The sequence below is a fragment of the Quercus lobata genome, chromosome 10 (genome assembly GCF_001633185.2).
Source record: "Quercus lobata isolate SW786 chromosome 10, ValleyOak3.0 Primary Assembly, whole genome shotgun sequence".
Lineage (NCBI taxonomy): Eukaryota > Viridiplantae > Streptophyta > Magnoliopsida > Fagales > Fagaceae > Quercus > Quercus lobata.
Window position 1 is genome coordinate 11,025,762 of NC_044913.1, and position 21,579 is coordinate 11,047,340.

General features: G+C 32.0%; 2 protein-coding genes across 2 annotated transcripts; both read right to left on the reverse strand.

Moving 5' to 3' along the window:
• Window positions 1–1,040: 1,040 nt before the first annotated feature.
• On the reverse strand, window positions 1,041–5,552 carry LOC115962446. The gene is made up of 6 exons (XM_031081284.1): window positions 5,137–5,552; window positions 4,799–4,912; window positions 3,180–3,260; window positions 2,607–2,779; window positions 2,356–2,452; window positions 1,041–1,567 (listed from the first exon to the last, which is right to left on the reverse strand). Exons 1-6 carry the CDS (start codon window positions 5,473–5,475, stop codon window positions 1,457–1,459), a joined length of 915 nt encoding a protein of 304 aa, XP_030937144.1. The 5' UTR covers window positions 5,476–5,552; the 3' UTR covers window positions 1,041–1,456.
• Window positions 5,553–9,837: 4,285 nt separating this feature from the next.
• On the reverse strand, window positions 9,838–10,879 carry LOC115964333. Its single transcript, XM_031083667.1, has 6 exons — window positions 10,747–10,879; window positions 10,558–10,654; window positions 10,342–10,466; window positions 10,180–10,261; window positions 9,919–10,069; window positions 9,838–9,852 (listed from the first exon to the last, which is right to left on the reverse strand). The coding sequence occupies exons 1-6, from the start codon at window positions 10,877–10,879 to the stop codon at window positions 9,838–9,840; spliced, it is 603 nt and encodes a 200-aa protein (XP_030939527.1).
• Between the last annotated feature and the right edge of the window lie 10,700 nt (window positions 10,880–21,579).

Consider the following 21,579-nt stretch of genomic DNA (forward strand, 5'->3'; position numbering starts at 1 on the left):
AACACCCCTGATCCTGGTGACCCTCAATGGGCAGAAGCTTTGGCAACACTGTTGGCATTTCATTTTTTTGTTTGTTTGTTTGTTTAAAGAGATTGCAGAGCTAGAAGAAGAAGCACCCTCTCCATCAGCAGGGTTAAAAACAGAACCAGGAATATTAGTGTTAAAAGAGAATGGTTTCTCTGAAATCATGTTGGAGGGAGATGCACTTTAATGTTATAGATTTTATTCGTTCTTCCTCTACTGCAGCTCACTGGCCTCTCTAATCTACTATTATTGTGCATATTTTGGTTGTTTAAAGTTCTCTTTTTGTAACTCAAAAAAAGAAAAAAAAAAGAAAAGAAAAAATCTCTCTTTGGAGAGCTAATTCTATGACCACTTCATTGCTCTTTGGGCCTCTTGTTGTAACCAAAGAAAGATGGCTTTCCATCTCCTCTATTCTGAGAATAGATGAAAGATGGAGAATGTTCCTCTTGGCCCAACAGGCAATGGAGTGATCATAGAAATAGTTCTCTTTTTGGAGAGCTAATTCTATGTTTTTGTTTAATTTTGATAGGTATTCCTTGCTCTATCCTGAGAATAGACGAAAGATGGAGAATGTTCCTCTTCTCCTGTTTTGGTTCAATAAATTCCATTATCAAGTAAAAAATAGAATTTATGGGAAAACAAAAACCAAAAGCTTGTCCTAAAGCCAGTTTTCTTTAAAAATAATAAATAACAAAATTAAAATAACCTTTTTTCTTTTCAATGAATAACAAAATGTTATTTGCAAAAGGCATTATTTATTCAATAATTCAACCTCGCAGTACTTTCCTAATAAAATTAGGCCATGATTTGTAAAGTAAGAATTTTTAATTTCCTATTCATTAGAGAGAGAGCATCAATAAGAAAAATGTTACTTGCAAAAAGACTCCATTTAAAGAATTGATTCTGCATTTTTAAAAACTCCTTGACCATAATTATATCACTAGATCAAAAGGCCATACCTTTAACGATGAGATCAAAGGCCATTGATCAATAATATTTAATCACTGCCTTAAGAATCAGGATCATAAAATATAATTGACATTGATTTAGTACCATTACATCTATAAATAACCATAATTTATATGGCTTGTCCAAATTCGAAGACAGTACCAATCCACCCTGAATTCCATGCTGTTGGACCAAAAACTGTCAGCACACTGTCCTATATATTCATATCTACAAATTGATTTCTTTATAAGTTTGCTATATATAATTTCAATTACTCATATCCATCTAGACAAACAATGATGAGAATATGAACTTTTATTCCCCCAGAATGGAGAGGCCTTTCAAAGCTTACAATGCAGAATGCACGTCAAACTTACATTGCATGATACAGGTAAAACTGTTTTCTGAACCCTCAATTTGATAACCGCTTATGCATCTTATTGACGCAATTCCACCTCTCCAAAGTGAAGCTGCTTATGATGTCTCATAAACTATCAGTGTCATCTCCTAGTATTGAGAGAGAAAATGGGGCAATGGCCACATTAAAAGACTGAGAGCCTACTCTATCAATGTGTTTCATCTCAAAGTCACCTTCCTGCATTTGAGCAAAACCAAAGAAACTTTGATTTTCTAGGTACGTTAAACATAAGACAGCATCATCATAAACGTAAATAGATCTTGTAACAGATAATTAGCTTGAAAGTACATCAGTACATGTAACAGTACTACACATATTTTAACTCAATAAGCCTTTCTCCAAGCTGCAAACATCTCTCATAGACCTTGCATACAGTATTTTGGCACCAGAGCTCTATCACCGAACAATGAAATGAATACCATATCAGGGGAGAAAAAAGGCAAGCAAGGCAAGGCAAGGCAAGGAAAAACAACATACCCCACAAGAATGGAGTATGCTTGTCTGCAAGACATGCAACTTATTTTTGATGGGGCAAATACTAGGTGAATGAAAGGCATTAAATGCGAACTCCATGTCATGATGCTCAAGGAAAGATGATTAATTTACACAATTTTCAATGATGTGAAAAATAATGTTGATGGAAGGTTTTAAACTCTAGTTTGTCCTTTTGGACCCTAATGTTGGGAAAAATAAATTAAGTATTCAAGATGATGAATATGAAATATTTTAGCGATTCATTTCTGGAAGTTCTTGTCATGTAATAGTGCAGCTTACAAGCAAAATTCTCAAGCCATGTATCATTTTGACATTCAATTGATAACTGATCATAATGGTACAAACCTAAGCTAAGAAACTGAAAATGCTTCTTTCCCTGATTTTTTTTCAATTGATACAATACCCATTAATCTAACTTCATAAATTTCCATGTAAGTAATAAAAGAGAAAGCAAAACAATACTATCTTACCATTCTGCCATTGGGAGTGCTTAATGGGCATGCAGATGAGTATTCAAAACCAGTATGAGGAAGTATAACAGGCTGTTCTCCAATAACTCCTATCCCCCTGAAATAAAGGGAGAAGGATCAAAATTTAGTACTTTTTTTCTCTCTAAGGAATGCAACCCATATGAAGTAATAGGACCAGTTGAAAAATAAAATAAAAAATTATCTAGGAAGACTTTAGAGATGGACAGTAAAGATTAGAATAATTTACTCACCAGACATTCTCAATTTTTTCATTGGCATCAGTAATAATCCAATGTCTTCTGAGAAGTTGAACGGGGCGGTCTGAATTATTGGTAATTCTTATTCTATATGCAAAGAAGTATTGGCCCCTTGAAGGTTGACTACGGCCCTCTATGTAAACACTCCTGACTTGAACCCTGATCCCCTGAAAAAGAGAGATTTAATTTTAGATCTACCAATAATTGTACAGTTTTTAAAAAGACTTTGTTATATTAGTCTATTCTATACCAATCAGAAAGATAATCTAGGAACACTTGAATGTCCAAACACCAAAGTCCATTCCTTTTCTTTTTCTGCCAGCATTCAGGGGCACATATCTATCAAAACACCAAAATGGAGGAGGGCTTGAAAAATATAAATATGTAGTTACAAAATTAACTTTCTTACAGAATATTAAATGGACATAAAGAAAAGACCAAAGAGAAACCATATGAAAACTGAAAAAAAAAAATATATATATATATAGGCAAAATTGAAATTGACTAACTAAACTTTGAGCAAAAAGAAATTAAAATAAAATAAAATAAATCAAGCTCTTAACATACCAAGGTTGTTGCATCACTTGAACATTTTAAAAGAGCGTGTGGTGCAATTTCCTTTAGCTCATCACGAAATTTAGCTGCATCCTGCAATAAAGAAGTTCTCAAAAAAGAAAGAAAAAAAAAATCATTGCGAAATTCATAGATGGGAGAGCTTAAGATGGATCTGCGTCATACTTCGGAAATAAAGGCTAAAAATCTAAGCTTGAAACCAAAGATCAATAGTGTAGACTGTAGAATTGTCCATATTCAATGAAGGGCCAAACTAAACATTGGGCAGAAACAAGACGTGTCTATATTATAATAAGCTTCCATATCCTTCTAATTCCTTTCTAATTGAAAATTCAAGAATTGCATGTAGTACACTATTTCACCAACCTTTATAATATAAGAGACAGATTCACATAATTGTAAGGGAAGAGTGGACTTTCCCACCCTTAAAAATAGGGTAGTTGCAATGTCCCCCTTTTAGTTTAAAACATAGCAATGTCCCTCATTATCTTTCCATAATGAGATTGAGCCCTTTACCCATTCCGTTAGTATTTTCTGTTAAATTAATGGTTTTTTATTTTTGTGTGTGTGTGTGTGTGTGTGTGTGTGTGTATGGAAATATGTCCAGACCTACATGTGAATGACCTTAATACTCTCTAATAAGAAACACATCACATGCACAATGATGACTTTAATACCCTCCAACAAGAAACACATCACATACACAATGATAAACCTTCAAGTTGTGAATATGATGTGTTTGTTATTGGAAGGTATTAAGGTCATTAATATATGGGTCTGGACACATTTTTACAAAAAAAGTGTGAAATTACTGTTAATTTGATGTAAAAAAACTAAGGGAATGGGTAAAGTGCTAATTACAAAAAGATAAGGGGGAACATTGCTATATTTTAAACTAAATGGGGGACTTTGCAATGTCCTAGTTAAAGGGGGAAAGGTGAAAGTTGCCCTAACTTCAGGAAAGGCTTTAGGAGATACTAGTTACAATTTGGAAAGTCTTGCAATTTGCCCTAATGTTACTTTTAGGCTTGAGACTAAAAGAATATTCACTGGAATGATAGAACACAACTACAGCATGACAACATGTCTACTTAGGATAAGTTTTTCAGTTTGCTTCTCTTGTCCAAGAGGGCAATGGGTAGCAAAAAATTTTGGATTCTTATATCCTAAAGCTATGGCAAGATACTACTTCAAAATAAATTGACGAAAAAGAAGATGAAAGCCAACAGCACAACAATTTGCTGCTAGATAAGGTTTATAACAAAACTAACACTGCTTAGTAGCCATTGACACCTACAGTGGATTTTAGATAGCTCAACTTGTAAAGTCTCATATTGTGGAATAAGGGACTTGGGATTGAATCCTGACCTCACCAAAGAGGCACTCATTGGCGTCTTCGCTTGACGTTAAAGAGGAATGATCATGGGGCAGATTCCATAGGTTCTAAACTCACTATAATTGTTGCTTATTGTAAACCAAACCAACACCAACTTGATTTTAAACTTGTGGAGACAATAGTAACAATCCTAAAATTCAAGTTTACCAAATTTGAAGTCTAAAATAAGACCAAGAAATTCGCAATCCACATTCGGAGAAATGCAAAAACTGAATACCTCAAACCTCTCCTCAGCAATTGCCTCCTTCATCAATCTCCTTAGACGTAAAACCGGTTCTTCTTCCTCGAATGATTTCAACGAATCACGTATCCTTGCAGCTTCTTCATAATCCTGTTAAATAAAAAACAAAACATTTTCAACTACAATCACTCATCAACAATTGAACACAACCAAAAAAAGAAAAAAAAAAAAAAACAAAGTATTTTGGGTTGCAACTTTGCTTTACTTTTACTTTATCTCAATAATTGAACAAGTTTCAAACATACCCAACTGAAATTCCATAATTAAAAACAAAAACAAAAATTGCCAAGAACGTTCTAAACTGTGTTGTGTACCTCGGATTTGGCGGCAACCTCCAATCGCTGCTTTAACAAAGCATAGGTTTGGCTACGAGAAAAGAACGAACTAGAACTGGAACTGGAGCTGGAACTCGGAATCGGAGTTGAGCTCGGAGTCTGACCCGGTCCATTACCATTACCATTATTAGCACAAGCTAAAATCCTAGAATTCTTGGATGAATATCTGGAATTGAACCATTGGTGGTGTTGTCTCCTTATTACTCCGACCTCGGATTCTCCGAACAACCCTCCTCCACAGCTTCCTCGGCCAACAACCAACCGCCTCGTACCAGTATTAAAATCAGTGAAAACCTTAATGTTAAATAAAGATTGCATTTTTCCCCCCTTCAAAAACCAGACAAAGTTTGCTCTCAAATTTTGCTACCAAAATTGTGTGATAATAAATTGTGTGGTAAGAGAGACACAGAGATTAGAGGGATTTTTTTGAACTGCGTGGCTTAAGCACTTACACGAACGCACCTTTTTTTTTTTTTTAGTGGTCTTATTTTGTAGCCAAACATAAGTTTGTTATTTTATTTTATACTTATGCACGGCTTAATCAAGAATCTCATATATATATTAAAGAAAATATTTTTTTTAATTTAATAAAAATTAAATTAAAATAGATAGTAAAACTAAAGTAAAATTTTTCTACTAAAAAAATCATATATAAGTTCAAAATTAATTGAATAGAAGATGGTAGATAATTATAAAACTAATATAAAAGGAAATGTCAAACTCACTCAATATCTTTTTATTGAAGATAAATTTTGACTCTTATATCTTCCATGCTTGCAAAATTTTAAGAAAATTAAAAATTAATAGCTATGTCATCAATAAAATTTTTAAATTGCTTGTTTTTGTAATTTAAAATTATGCACAAAATATAAGCTTACAGGTTATATAGTAAATAATATCCGATTGACACAAAATTTGACATGTGTATTAAGAGCATAAAGAACATGCAATTCAATGGTTAGATTTTCAAAATATGTTGTAATATATATTTTATTGAGTGATTTGTAGCCTTAAGTTACAATCAATTTTGTAACTAAACTTTACCCTTTAGATATTGATGATGTATATAAAATCAGCAGGTTGAATGCTCTGGTCTTCAATGGGTTAAAGGTTATTTGAAAGGCCTGAAAAGAAAGAAACACAAAATCAAAGGTGACCAAGATGAGCTAGCCAAGAATCCTCCGATACTTAAGTTAGTTTTTCTTTTTAGAACTCAAGAATTCCAACTTTAGGAGTGGTGGAAAACTTACTTTCATTTGATATGGATAAGTCTTTATATAGTGAGATTTAGAGTGGTTACTTGTTTGGTAACTTCCTCAACTTGTATGGAAGTTAGAAAATTTAGACTTAACTTTCACAACTGCTATAGAAGTTAGAAGATTTAATCTTATCTTCTACAACTGCCATTAGAAGTTAAGAGTTTAGTGGGAAGTTAAAGCGATGAACAAGAATTTTGCTCATACTTCAAAATAGTAAAACGTGGTTCAAATTATAAGATTTTGTGCATAAATTCATTATGAAGATTTTCCAAGTTTTAAGGGGTCGTCCAAATGTTTCCATGCTGGACGACATTCTTTAGTTTGGACGACCTTTTTATATTAGGACAACATTTCTAGACTTGGATGACACTATGGACGAACTGCAGATGGCCCAATTTTTGTAATTTCTCATATGATCTGGACAACAACTCAAGGACGAGCTATTCTTATTTCTCATCCCCATCAAATATGATGAAAATTAAGAAGTGATACTTTTTGGTAAGGTTATGCATGCCCAAATATATATAGATATAAATAAATATATATATATATATATATATTGGGGCATCCATACCCACCAATATGAATCAACTTAAATCATAACTAACATATAGTAAGGGTCTATTTGGGTAAGCTGTTTAAAAATGTGTGTTTTTAAAAATAGCGTTTTTAAAATGTGCGTTTGGAAAACACAATTTTGAAAACCACACTAAAATGTTTGGTAAAACTTGTGTATAATATTAGTTTAAAATTGCGTTTCGGTGCAAATTACCAAAAAATACTTAAAGACTTAATTTTGATATTGATGTTATTCTATCATTTTTTAAGTAGCTCATGAAAATAATAATAATAATAATAATAATAATAATAACAATATTCACTAATCCCCACTAGTCTTTCTTTAAAAAAAAGGTAAATATTATTAAAAGAAAAACCAAATTAAAATAACCCCCCAATTACTTTTCCTTCCCAATGCTAATATCAACCTCAAATAAAGAAAGTGAAAAAGAGATAGCAATGATAAGAGAGAGAGAGAGAGAGAGAGAGAGAGAGAGAGAAAGAGAGATTTCATTCACATGGGAATGCAAACTTCTTCTTGTAAACATGGACGAAGAGCAAGTGGACATGCAAGTTGTTCCTACAAGTAGTGCCTTCTTGTTTCCATTTATGATAGTGATACAACTGAACTCATTCTTGTTCTAACAACATTCTCCACCGTTGCTACAAATTCCACTTGAGGCCTTGAGCAGTGTTGTCACTGGAAAGTTAGGGAGGTGAGTTTATTTGTTGACTGATGATTTTGTCATTTAGCAAATGCTTGAGGGTGTTTTAGGTATTCAAACCTTACAAAGTATTACGAATTTGCGTTTTAAGTGGTGTTTTTCAAAAAGTTGGTTGATAGTTCAGTTTCAAAACGTGATATATGGCGTTTGAAAGAACGCAATTTCTAGTAAAATCACAGTACCAAACACACACATATTTGCGTTTTTGATAAAAATGCGCGTTAAGAGTTTTAGTACAGCCTATCCAAATGGGCTCTAAATTTGCAAGACAATAAAATTTAAGATTCAAAATATAATGGGAAAGTCCTTATAGACTTGCATGATTTCTTGATATTGGCAAAAAATAATATACGGAAAAAAAAAAAAAGACCTAATCACTTGATGCATACCAAAATTTTTAAAAAGAAAAATGTTCTCATATAATAGAAGTAGAAGCATAGAACATATAATTTTTAATTAAACGTGAGATGTACGGATATATTAGCAATAAATATGTAAATCGTCAAGAGTTTAATCTAAATAATTCTATAGTTATTCATGTGAGGTCAACAGCAACAATCATTTAACAAAGTATCAAAATAATCATGCGATGTTGCAACAATCATTTAACAAAGTATTTAGAAATAATCAAGAAATTCATTTTTAGGAATATACACTAATAAATTAATCTATTTCTATTGATAAGACATACTTGTAGCATTAATACAATATTTCATCTAACCTGCAACTGCATATCTAGCAAAAACTTTGATCATAATACAATATTTACAAAAGCAAGCAACAAAAAGCTTTTAAACAAACCACAAAGATGGGATGTAATTGTGCAAATCGTCCAAATCAAAACATAATGGTAAGCCAAAAAAAAAATTCAAACTTCAATCAACCATGTCTAGGGGATTCATGGATTTATATATTGGTGTGAGTTTCTCTTCTCCAAAAAAAAAAAAATACTCCATACATGATATATCAACTTAAAAGAGGTCTAACTAATGTAGGATTTTAAATTATAATGAGATTAAGATTTTTAATTAATTTAAAAATAATAAGATAAAGAGAATGTATGTAAATAAAGAATTTGGAAGTGAAGAGAAACCTAAGGCTAGAAAAATACTAATGGAGTAAAAACATAGGTGTGTATAGTGTACTAATTAGAAAACAAAATAAAAAAATTATTGATAATAAACAAATGAAAAGTCGTGTATATAATAGGAGTAATATATAAACTTATTGATAATAAATAAATGAAAAACTGTGTATATAATAATATATATAAACTTACTAAGCGTAGTGTCGGTGCCTTGGTGGATGGAAAAAGAAATGAATTAATTGATAAGAAGAATTAAAGTAGTACGTATGCCAAATTGATAAGTATCCAGTTTTTTTATCAATTAAGATTTTTTATCAACTTCTAAATTATATTAATAAAAGGATTTGATTAAAAATTTGGATTGTAATCAAATTAAGATTTTTATTAACTTAGAAATTATAGGAGAAGAAAAAATATATATTTTTAAATCTAAAAATTTTAAAATGTTTTTACAATTTGATGAATCCACTTGGCGCAACTATGGCTTCTAAGTCCAACTTTTATTATATACTAGTTAAAGGCCTGTGCGTTGTACGGTTTTATCATAAACTTATATAATATATATATTTTATTTGATAAACAATAACCAAATAAATAATTATTATAATAACAAAAGGAATATCTGTTATCTAAACTACTTTGTCTAGTGTTGTTGGAATGATTAAGGGGGAAAAGAAAGAAATTTTAATGTTGGTTTTTCATTTATCTTTGTTTGGTTATTGAAGAAGTTGTAGTAAACTGAGATTAATATATGTATTTGGCTTAGTTGAGAATTTTCTGGAAATTGAATTTTACCAAACCATGAAGCACAAATTATGATACTCTTAACAGGTATTTTGAAGAATTGATAATAGTAAGAAATAACAAAACAACTAACTATTATAATAATAATAAAAAAAGTAATAAAATGTATTGGCATAATAACTATCAAATATAAAATGATAACAACTAAAAAAAAAAATTATTATTTTGTAACATGCCAATTGTGTTCTAATGAGTATTTTGTATTTTTGGGAGATTGTTGAACACCTCTAAACTGAATTACCATTGCTTACTCTCTGCCATACTATATTTAACAATTGAATCCAAGTTCTAGTAAGAGATAACAATACCTTGCACACTTAATACTAACCTGTTCTTTTTCAGTCTTTATAAAGGTCAAAATTTCCAATAGTGTTCTTTTCATCTTAGAAATCTCATTAGGGTCAAGGATTGAACGTGATAGTTGCAACGACTCAATCTTCTTCTCTTTCTCATCAAGGCTGAATTCAATTTCTTCAAGACTATATTGAAATTCAACATATTAAAAATGGCTATTGGTATCATAAAATAATAATTTAAGATATTATAAAATTGAACTAAAATAAATAAGTAATTTTAAAATTGTACTAACCTTTTTCTTAACTCTATGACCTCTAGAATATCTAAATTCACAGACAACTTTGAAGAGTTTGTAGAAGACAATGATAATTTCCCTACCATCATTCATACATAAGTAGTTTAAATTATGATGTTTAAACACATATCATGTATATCAAAAGAAAGAATTGCTTACTCATATAAGTCTTAACCGTGGTTGATGTGATAATTATAATAGGCCGCATAGAATTATCAAAACATATTTCTTCATTAATTGCCTTTGCAAATTTATCCCAAAATGTGATTCTAATTTTTTCCCTCCTGCATAAACATTTTTGTTAGACAATTAAAAATTTATCTCTTAACAAAAATGTACAAATCTAAGTAATATATTCATCAATATCTAACTAACCTGTTATCTTGAAGTTCAATTAGCCTTTTGTTTAATTTTTTCCCACGCACCTCTATCTTCTCCATGGGAGAAATTCCTACGATTTCTCCTATTACATCTACAAACGATAAAGTGATTAATCAAAATAATGAGTTATGAAGATAATAGTATATAAATATATTTTAAGTATAAATGTATAATCAAAATTACCTATTAGAGTTGTGTTTTTGTCAGCAAGATACTTCAGCTCATCAAATGGAACCAATTCAAATTTTTGTTTTGCAATAAGTTCATCATTTGTTTCTAACAACTTCACAGATGTTGTTGCATAAAATCTTATCATGTACTTGTGATTCACAATCCTATAAGCATCCTTATTTTTGACAACTCCAAAATATTTTATTCGATAAATTTTACCTTCTTGCATATCTCTAAAATGATTAACAAATGACTTTCTAATACTTGCATGAATAAGATTATCCTGAAAAAATGAGAATAAACTTATCAAGAAAATATAATTCAATTGTATTTGAAGAGCTAAAAGTAATTTTATTATCTTATTTCAAAACTTACCTTCTCATCAAGAAGCACCAAATCAACACTCATAAGTTCATTATTTGTTTTAATGTTAAGAACTTCCCACATTCTTGTGACTCTAACTCTAATATTCCAATCGTCTTTTTCAGTTTCGATTTCATCCAAAAGATTATATCTTTGACTTTGTCTATCCATTCTAATAAAAAAAAAAAAAAATTAGCGTTTATCTAAAAACAAAAGAAATTTTGATAGAGAAAAATGAAAAGTAAAATTTTTGAAAAATTAAAAATGTTTACACCTTCAACAATTACAAACATAATAACATATTAATAAGATGCACAACAATTGCAAAGAGTATAATATATTTAAAAAATAATATTTTTGCAATGCAACCTCATTGGTCTGTGCAAGTTATGGTTCTATGGATGTACTAACTTGATTCAAGCCCTTTAGCAGCAATTAAAAATTAAAAACATATTATAATATATAATTAAAAAAACATAGTACAAACATTAATCATAGATTCACAGATCAATTTCTTATATAATTTCTTAACAATCAAACTAATATTATTAAATTTATCAAAAAAAAAACTAATATTATTAAAAAAAAATCAATTGAAAATCCATAATAATTCTCTAAACTGGATTAAACTTAAGGAAATCAACTTAAACAAATACACAAAATATATTCAATTTGATGGGAAAAAAAAGTAGAGTAAACAAATACGTACTTGTAAAGTTGTAGGTAGAAGAAGAGAATAGTAGAAATTGTAGGTAGAAGAAAAGAATAATAACGCAAAGGAATTGTATGATAGGCATTAATTATAAATTATTTGATATATATATATACACACACACCTCACGTTGAAGAATTTTATATAAACAAAAAGTCTAAAGTTAATTAAAGTACCATGTGATTCACCATATTATATCAACGGGTCATTCCACCGTACCCCCTCCAGAAAAAGGGGGGTACGGTACCCACCTTGATTTAATGTTGTTTAAATCCTGACCATTGGTATAATTTTAAGGGATACTGGTTACTGGCTAAACAGGTTATATATATAAACCAAAAAAATAAAGCAAAAGAATGCAGAATCATTCACGCATCAACAACGCCTCTGGTTTTCCTCTCTACTCTGTCTCGTCTTAACGCTAAAGCCTCTCCAATCCAACCTCAAATCCACATCCAATCCAACTCAGCGACGCTTCTTCCGTCTCTCTGCCCTTTTGTTCGAAGTTTCCACCGTTTATCAAATCTAAAATCTCAATACGTCTCATCCTTATTCTTTAATTTTCCATATGGGTTTTTTAACTGTTGCCATTTGTTCTCTATATGGCTGAATTGTTATTAATTTTGTTTTGTTTTGTTTTTGTTTACCTTTTGGTTTCGCAGGGTTGTTAGGAACAAAACCAATCTATTATTCCTTTTGGTTCATAGTAGGTTCATAGTAGGTGAGAGAATAAGTTATTGTATATACTTGAATTAGTAAAACTTCTAATTGTATGTTTAATACTGATTTCAACTTGGTTTATTTTTCTTAATTTTGTCTGGCTGGGTTTGTTAGTATTGCCGTTTATACTATTTGGGTTATTTTCATAGGTTTTTCTAGCTGGGTTGAACAATTTGGGTTTTTTTCTCTGGCTTGGCAGGGTAAACCCCTTACAATCAGACGACGTTTGCATTTCTTAATTATATCTTGCTACGTTGAGAGTATCGTGGCAATGGAGGACTTATGTGTGACCAATATCTATTCTACATTGGAAACTAAATCGATGGGATTGGTTACATTGCCATTCGCAATATCAGTGGCAGTTAGTATATGCAATCAATGATTGATTCTGTTGTTTAGTCTATGGTATGTTAATTTTTTATCTTGTTGGTAGAATAAAAGGCATATAAGAACAGAAAAAGTGGAGTTAGATAGTGTCTAGCAATGTGTTCAAAAATATTGCCAATGATCTGGACAAGCCATGAACTTAGCCAAATGTGGACTACTCTTTGCTCCAAGGAATGTGAGTAATGGCATGGTGAACAAGCTTTTGTCAAAGGTCTAGTTTCAAAAGACTTGGTGCCAATTTGAAATATCTTGGGTCCCCTCTATTCTTAAACTGGATTGGAAGCAAAGGATTTTTAGTTTTTCAACCAAAAACTGGAAGCAAGCTAAGTGGTTAAGCCAATAAGTGTCTTTCCTGAGATGGCCGTGTCACTATGATTAAGTCAAGTTATAGCCTCAAGCTATTTCCCTCTACCTTCAAAGTTATCATCTCTGCATTGTTGGTAAAAATCAGTTGGATGATTGCAGTTAGTTTTATATCTATATAGGGATCATTATTTGAGTATCTGAGTAAATTTATTACTTTTACTCTTATATACTTGGATGAAACATTTGGAGCAAAATATTTTTGATTTAAAAAATGAATTTTTTATTTGGTTTTTCAATTACAATTAATTGGTTGACCACTGTAGAATTTTTTTGGGTTGCAGGTACATGACTGGGAAGCTGCTTTTGAAGTTGGATACCATTAGATTCATAGCAGCAAATCATACCATAATTTCAGCTCTGAACTATATCTTTAAATAAAAAAACATTTTCCACTTTTTATCTGACTGTCTATGAAATGAATCTTCATACTTATCGTAGTCACTCTTGTGTACTCATTTCTTTTGGATTATGGTATTTTACACTGCCTAATAGCAGCAACGACTGCAATGGCAACCCAACCTAGTGGCTGTAGTGATGCTTAAATAGTGAAAATGCCCGTGGGACAAGATTGGGTAGCCTAACTCCCTGTTTCATCTTTTCATTTTATGGAAATTGATTTATATCAAAGTTTTTGTTGTGCTTGTGGTTGGAGAAGAACACCTACTTGATGGAATTTGGAGTTGATTAGACATGCGGCCCTCTTGTCCACATTAGCTACCATATTTGTTATTTTTTAGGGTCTATCCTGACTGAGTTCATTTACTTGATATAAATTTTTTTATTTATCTTAGTTTTGGTTAAATGTGGAATCAATTGGAAAAAAGAATTATCTTTTCTTTTTTCTAAGATCTAATCATATTAGCTTCTGCCCCTCTCTTTGCATCTGCATTCTTTTAATAAGTGAAGGATAGAAGTTAAATAAGTAATGACTAATGAACAATGTATGCAACTAAAAACATATATACAGATATATGTCAATTGTTTTGGTTAAACTTCATTTTTTGGTTACTGTTATCACATTATTAGTTTTTGGAATAGAGTTACTGGATTGGAGTTGGTATTAAGTTCATCTTGTTATCACTAGTTCTTTTTAGTTGCTTGCTTTATGTTTTCTGATATAAAAAAACTCTGAGTACCGATCTTAGAAGCAAACCCCGAGTTCTTAGTCATGTGGCTTAATGGTTAGAAATTTTCTGTTCTAGGCTCTGTTTTTATTTTTCTTTTTTATTTTATTTTTTTTTCATTTTTCAGCTGCTAACCAGAACAATATTTTTATGGAACTATGACATGAACAATAGTTTTAGTCACTTCCTTTTTGCTTGTCTAATGTTTTCTGTTTTTCATTTCAGCTAGTGCTTATATACCTAGAGCACTAGATTTGATGACTGACTTACTTCACAACCTCCAATATAAGACTATGAATTATGGTTTCCATATGACAATTACAAAATGGAATGAAGTTGTTTCAAAAGAAATGGAAATCATGGTTAAGGAAAAAGGTTGCTTTTCTTATATTTTCTGTTTGTATTGTACGGATTTCATCTTACATTGGACCTTTGTGAACACTTCTTTAATTTCCTTTTTGTCCATTTCACGTGAAATCTGTTTAAGTTTTCATGTATGTTCCAACTTATAGGTATAAACTCTTTCAAGTTCTTCAAAAGCAGGTATTAAATAAACATCCTAGTTAGGAACCTACAGCATTATGAGCTAGTGTTATTTTCCATTGCAGCTTGTTGGTTGCATAAAATAGCCCTAATAATGATGAAAAAAAAATACCCATAGAGTTCTCTAGAAGAAGCCATGATATCACCTGTACATATTCTGCTGACTTTATTTCAGCCTCATGGATGCTCTCACTAGCCCACTTTCAAATATTTCTTGAACGCATTGATTTGATCCCATAAGCAGGACTACCACCCCATAGCATGTTGCTACCAGAGGTTCAATTGTTGTTCCACTTCAACCCACAGGAACTTCTTTAATCAATTTATTTCCCTTGTTGTTAAGGTGGAGAATTGAACCAAGAGTTCTCTTTCTTTATTGCTAACCAAATTCCAATTGAAATGAAATGTTTATGATGAATCAATGCTATTTAGGAGGACCTAATAATAGTTCATTAATTCAAATCCTTGATTTTCAAAGTTAAGGGATGCTTATATTGGCAAACTTAAAGATGCTGTTCATGTCCTGTGACAATCTCATAGGGTGATACAAGTTGAGATGAGTGTAGGTAAGTGTTTACCATAGATTTGGATAGAAGGAAAATATGAGAAAGAAGGAAATGAAATTAGGAGTTATACACCCTCTTGACCATGGATCCATTTCTTTAAATAAATCACGAGTGCCTTAATAATGAACTAGTTCTTTAATTACAATGTTATCGAATGGTGCAAATATTGCAATAAGTCCCAAATAACTTAAATATTCAATTAATTGTGCTCTGCTAAACTTCTGGCCATTCAACCTTGTTTGAAGCCAAATATTTCGTTTAAATCTTTGACAAACTTGCTCTTTCATTTCTTTTAGCCCTTTTCACAACACTCAAGTTGAATAATTTTTTTCCCATCAGTGCCAACATAGCTTTTCTGAAAGTCATCGGACCACTTGATATTACTTTCCTTCAAATTATCCTAGATTGGAGCCACTACCTCCACCCTTTTAAGAATTTCTTCATTTTTATTCCTACTTTTCCTTTTGTGACTTTGATTTCATATGGCTCAGACCTTTTATAGTGAGCTTTGGAGTGGTTACTTGTTTAGTAACTTCCTCAACTTGAATGGAAGCTAGAAGGTTTAGATTTAACTTCTACAACTGCCATCAGAAGTTAAGAAATTAGTGAGAAGTTAGAGCGATGAATAAGAATTTTGCTTCTACTTCAGAATAGTAGAACGTGGTCCGAATCACAAGCTTTTGGATATAGATTTACTCTGAAAATTTCTAAGTATTAGGCGGTCGTCCAGGTGACTCCATGTTGGATGACCTTTTTGAACTTGGAAGACCTTTCTGGTCTTGGACGATACTATAGACGAATTGGAGATAGTCTAATTTTTGGTTCACCATCATATATAAATAATAAAAATATAAACATCAGGAAAATGACATCAACTATGTTATTTTATAATAAGGTATGCCCCTGAATGTGATGGAAGCTGCCAAGGGAGATACGTAGGAAGTTAATTAGTGTAGGGACTGAATTTGGATTGTACCCAGTGTAGGATTGGGTTTAAGCCCAACAAGCTCAAACAATGAATTTATAGAGTGTGAGTGTAAGAACTAGTTCTATTCCAAAAGATAGACAATAAAAGTTGCTAAAACTAAGATTATTGAACACAAGTAAATGAGAAAATCTATCCTCGGCACGGCTTGAGGAGCTTATGTTATAATATCTAGTATTTGGGCAAAGCTACAAGAGTTCACTGTATTCTTACAAATATTTCTTGATTTTTCCGATCCCTTTTTTAGGTCACCTTCCCTTGCCATATATTACAATTTTGGTATTATCTCTACCATACACGTGTAGGTTGAATTCTAGTTCCTTCTTGTCCCATCCAACACCTCCTAGAACCATCAAATAGTAGCCATAAGGCTGCTTGGTCACTGTTCAGGTATTACCTCCACATTAATGCGGCCAGAGAGTTAGTTGAGAGACATTTAATGTGGAGGTAGTAGCTTTTGAAGATATTTTTTTGGCTCCCTTTACTTGCCCCTTGTCCAACGTCCAATTCCTAGTTGTGATGTAACTTTGAAGAAGGTCTAGGGTGATATGACACTCCTACTAACCTCGAATCCTTGTTCCCAAGATGGCTTTTCTCCTCAGAAGTTCGTTGGACTTATCTCATACTATCTTTATTTTTCTCTCTATACCATTCCCCTTATAACCTCATTTGGCAATCCTCGAATTAGCTAATGTCCTCAGATTGGGCCATAGGCCCAATTCGTACAGCCTTAATAGTATCTCCTGACTAACTAACTCCCACAATTGGTATATTCAAATATTTGTGGAAGAAACCAAGATAATTCCAGCTTATTTTTTTGTGAACAAGAGTAATTATTGTGGTTGGGCTAATTTCATGGGATGCTTTTTTTTTTTTTTTTGGTTTTCGATTTTAGATCTAAATTTTTTAATAACTTTAAAAATATTAATATTGTGATGAGCGGTTATTAGTAAGTAAAAAAGTGGCCTCAATGACAAGCCTAAATGTAAAATTATGGTCAAATGTGATATTTGTAGTGCTTAAAATGACTGTTGAACAATCAATTGTAAGGAAAAAAATAGGGTACCACCAAATGTGACAAAAATATGGTCAGGAGTAATGTGGGTACTGCCAAATGTAATAACGGAACGGTCAAATTTGAGAATAAAAAAATAAGGTGCCATTGAATGTGACAAAAATAGAGTCAAATGGGATGTTGGTACTACTTAATATGACAATGGAACCATCAAATGCGAGAAAAAAAAAAGTAAGGGAACCACTAAATGTGAGAAAAAAAACAGTCACATGTTATGTTGAAACTGCACAATGTGAGGATGAAACTGTCAAAAGTGAGAAAAAAGTAAGGGAACCACCAAATGTGAGAAAAGAACTGTCACATGTGATGTTGGAACTGCACAATGTGAGGATGAAACCGTTAAGTGTGAAAAAAAGTAAGGGAACCACCCAATGTGACAAAAAAAATGACACGTGTGATGTTGGAATTGCACAATGTGAGGATGGAATCATCAAGTATGAGAAAAAAGTAAGAGAACCACCAAATGTGACAAAAAAACTATCACATGTAATGTTGAAACTGCACAATGTGAGAATGAAACCATCAAGTGTGAAAAAAAAGTAAGAGAACCACTAAATGTGAGAAAAAAATTGTCACATGTGATGTTAGAACTGCACAATGTTAGGATGGAACTGTCAACTGTGAGAAAAAAGTAAGGGAACCACCAAATGTGAGAAAAAAACTGTCACATGTAATGTCAGAACTATACAATGTGAGGATAGAACCGTCAAATGTAAGAAAAAAGTAAGAGAACCATCAAATGTGAGAAAAAAACTGTCACGTGTAATGTTAGAACTGTACAATGTGAGGATGGAATCGTCAAATGTGAGAAAAAAATAAGGGAATCACCAAATGTGAGAAAAGAACTGTCACATGTGATGTTGGAACTGCACAATGTGAGGATGAAACCGTCAAATGTGATAAAAAAGTAAGGGAACCACCAAATGTGAGAAAAGAACTGTCACATGTGATATTGGAATTGCACAATGTGAGGATGGTATTGTCAAGTGTGAGGAAAAAGTAAGAAAACCACCCAATGTGACAAAAAAATTGTCACATGTGATGTTGGAACCGCATAATGTGAGGATGAAATCGTTAAACGTGAGAAAAAAGTAAGGGAACCATCAAATGTGAGAAAAAAAACTGTCATATGTGATGTTGGAATTGCACAATGTGAGGATGGGACCGTCAAATGTGAGAAAAAAGTAAAAGAATCATCAAATGTGAGAAAAGAACTGTCACATGTGATGTTGGAACTACACAATGTAAGGATGAAACCGTCAAGTGTGAGAAAAAAGTACGAGAACCACCCAATATGACAAAAGAACTGTCATATGTGATATTGAAATTGCACATTGTGAGAATGAAATTGTCAAATGTGAGAAAAAAAAAGTAAGTGAACCACCAAATTTGAGAAAAAAATTGTCACATGTGATATTGGAACTGCACAATGTGAGGATGAAACCGTCAAATATGAAAAAAAAAAGTAAGGAAACCACCAAATGTGAAAAAAGAATTATCACATGTGATGTTGGAACTACACAATGTGAGGATGGAACCGTCAAATGTGAGGAAAAAAAAGTGAGGGAACTACCAAATGTGAGAAAAAAACCGTTACATGTGATGTTAGAACTGCACAATGTGAAAATGGAACCGTCAAATGTGAGAAAAAAATTAACGGAACCACCAAATGTGAGAAAAAAAAGGTCACATGTGATGTTGGAACTGCACAATGTGAGGATGAAATCGTCAAATGTGAAAACAAAAAAGTAAAGGAACAACCAAATGTGAGAAAAGAACTGTCATATGTGATGTTGGAATCGCACAATGTGAGGATGAAACCGTTAAATGTGAGAAAAAAAAGTAAAGGAATCATCAAATGTGAGAAAAAAACTATCACATGTGATGTTGTAATTGCACAATATGAGGATGGAACCGTCAAATGTGAGAAAAAAAAGTAAGGGAACCACTAAATGTGAGAAAAACACTATCACATGTGATGTTGGAATTGCACAATATGAGGATGAAACCGTCAAATGTGAGAAAAAAGTAAGGGAACCACCAAATGTGAGAAAAGAACTGTCACATGTGATGCTGGAATTGCACAATGTGAGGATGGAACCGTCAAGTGTGAGAAAAAAGTAAAGGAACCGCCCAATGTGACAAAAAAACTGACATATGTGATGTTAGAACTGTACAATATGAGGATGGAACCGTCAAGTGCGAGAAAAAAGTAAGGGAACCACCAAATGTGAGAAAAAAACTGTCACATGTGATGTTGGAACTGCACAATGTGATGTTGGAACTGCACAATGTGAGGATGGAACTGTCAAATGTGAGAAAAAATAAAGGAATCATCAAATGTGAGAAAAGAACTGTCACATGTGAGGTTGGAACTACACAATGTGAGGATGAAACCGTCAAGTGGGAGAAAAAAGTAAGGGAACCACCCAATGTGACAAAAGAACTGTCATATGTGATATTGGAACTGCACAATATGAGGATGGAACCGTCAAATGTGAGAAAAAAAAAGTAAAGGAACCGCCAAATGTGAGAAAAAAAACTGTCACATGTGATATTGGAACTGCACAATGTGAGGATGGAACTGTCAAATGTGAGAAAAAAGTAAGGAAACCACCAAATGTGAGAAAAGAACTGTCACATGCGATATTGGAACTGCACAATGTAATGATGGAACCGTCATATGTGAGAAAAAAGTAACTTGGTGTAGCAGGTTACCTATTAGTGGATACCATACCCCCCATTTTTTTTTTTTGGGTACAGTAGAATTACTCTATATCAACTGAAGTTTTTCTTTGCCAGTCAACTTCTTATCTTCATTAATAACATTTTTTTTTTTTTAATTCTAGGATATATACTGTTTAACAGTTGGCATTAGCCCTTTTTTTTTTTTTTCCTGGGATATATACAATTTTACAGTTGGCCTTAGGCACACATTGTAGGTCGGTCTGGCCCTTTTTTTTTTTTTGTTAAATCAGCCTTTTCTCCCAGGAAAGTGCTATATCATCTCTACATACGTGTCTATCTAATGTGTGAATTGTGAATATGTGATAACTTATATATATATTTTCTTAAAATCTAAAAATTTTAAAAAATTTCTGCAATTTGGTGAAGCCACTTGGTGTAACCACGGCGTCTAAGCCCAACTTTTATTATATATAATATGATAAAATAAGATATGGTATATAATTTTTATTTTGAGAATCTAATTTATAAGTGGATCAAGCAATTTGAAAATCAATAAAAGAGTAGCTCTATTTTTTAAGTAATGTTTTAGTGGGAGTTAGAGTTGTATTTTTACCTTATTGTCCTTTAGGTTTGTCTCTACTTAAATATAGAAGTATAGGGGCATTTTTAAACTAAAAAAATGAGGAATCCAAACAGGGGAAACTCCTTAAATAGTAGTATAAATATACCTATTTACCTATTTTAGTATTTAGGTCATGTACTTCTATTTAAAGCATTATCCATTTTTAATAGGTGTTAAATTACCAATAAGCCCCTTATTATTGAATTATTAAAATTATAAGAGCATTCATAGCAAAGATGTCAAAAAATATAGCTTTTAACAACTTAAAAATCCACTTTATTTATTTTAACAACTCATTTTTAAAGACACCCAACATCAAAGGAAGGCAAAGATGAGGAAGCTTGAACAGTGCGGTTAGATCTGTGACAGTCGATTTCTTCAGTTGCAGTAGAAGCTTGAATAGCCCTGCCAAAAGAAAAAAAAAATGATTGAAGAGAAGGGAGGAGCAAGGTGGTTTGGCCAAAGCAAAAAAGGGATATATATATATATATATATATATATATATGAATGTATGTATATGTACATGAAGAAAGAGAAAAGAGAGATAGATAAAATATAAAATAATAGAAGAAGAAGAGGGAACCGATTAAAAAAATATTTTATTTATAACTTTGTTGCTACAGTAAGCTGCCAAAGATGGAAGTTTATTGTAGCTAGATGCTTTAAGATGTAGCAACTTTGATGTAGTGAGTTT

Bases quoted from the DNA above. Each gene is read 5' to 3' on its own strand.
- LOC115962446 (XM_031081284.1), bottom strand. From the start codon at position 5,475: ATGCAATCTTTATTTAACATTAAGGTTTTCACTGATTTTAATACTGGT. The intron at 4,913-5,136 runs GTACACAACACA...TTTATTTAACAG, and splicing joins AGGTTGCCGCCAAATCCGAG to GATTATGAAGAAGCTGCAAG. The intron at 1,568-2,355 runs GTAAGATAGTAT...GCTCAAATGCAG, and splicing joins GCACTCCCAATGGCAGAATG to GAAGGTGACTTTGAGATGAA.
- LOC115964333 (XM_031083667.1), bottom strand. From the start codon at position 10,879: ATGATAAGATTTTATGCAACAACATCTGTGAAGTTGTTAGAAACAAAT. The intron at 10,655-10,746 runs GTAATTTTGATT...TATCGTTTGTAG, and splicing joins CAAAAACACAACTCTAATAG to ATGTAATAGGAGAAATCGTA. The intron at 10,070-10,179 runs GTTAGTACAATT...ATTTCAATATAG, and splicing joins GTCATAGAGTTAAGAAAAAG to TCTTGAAGAAATTGAATTCA.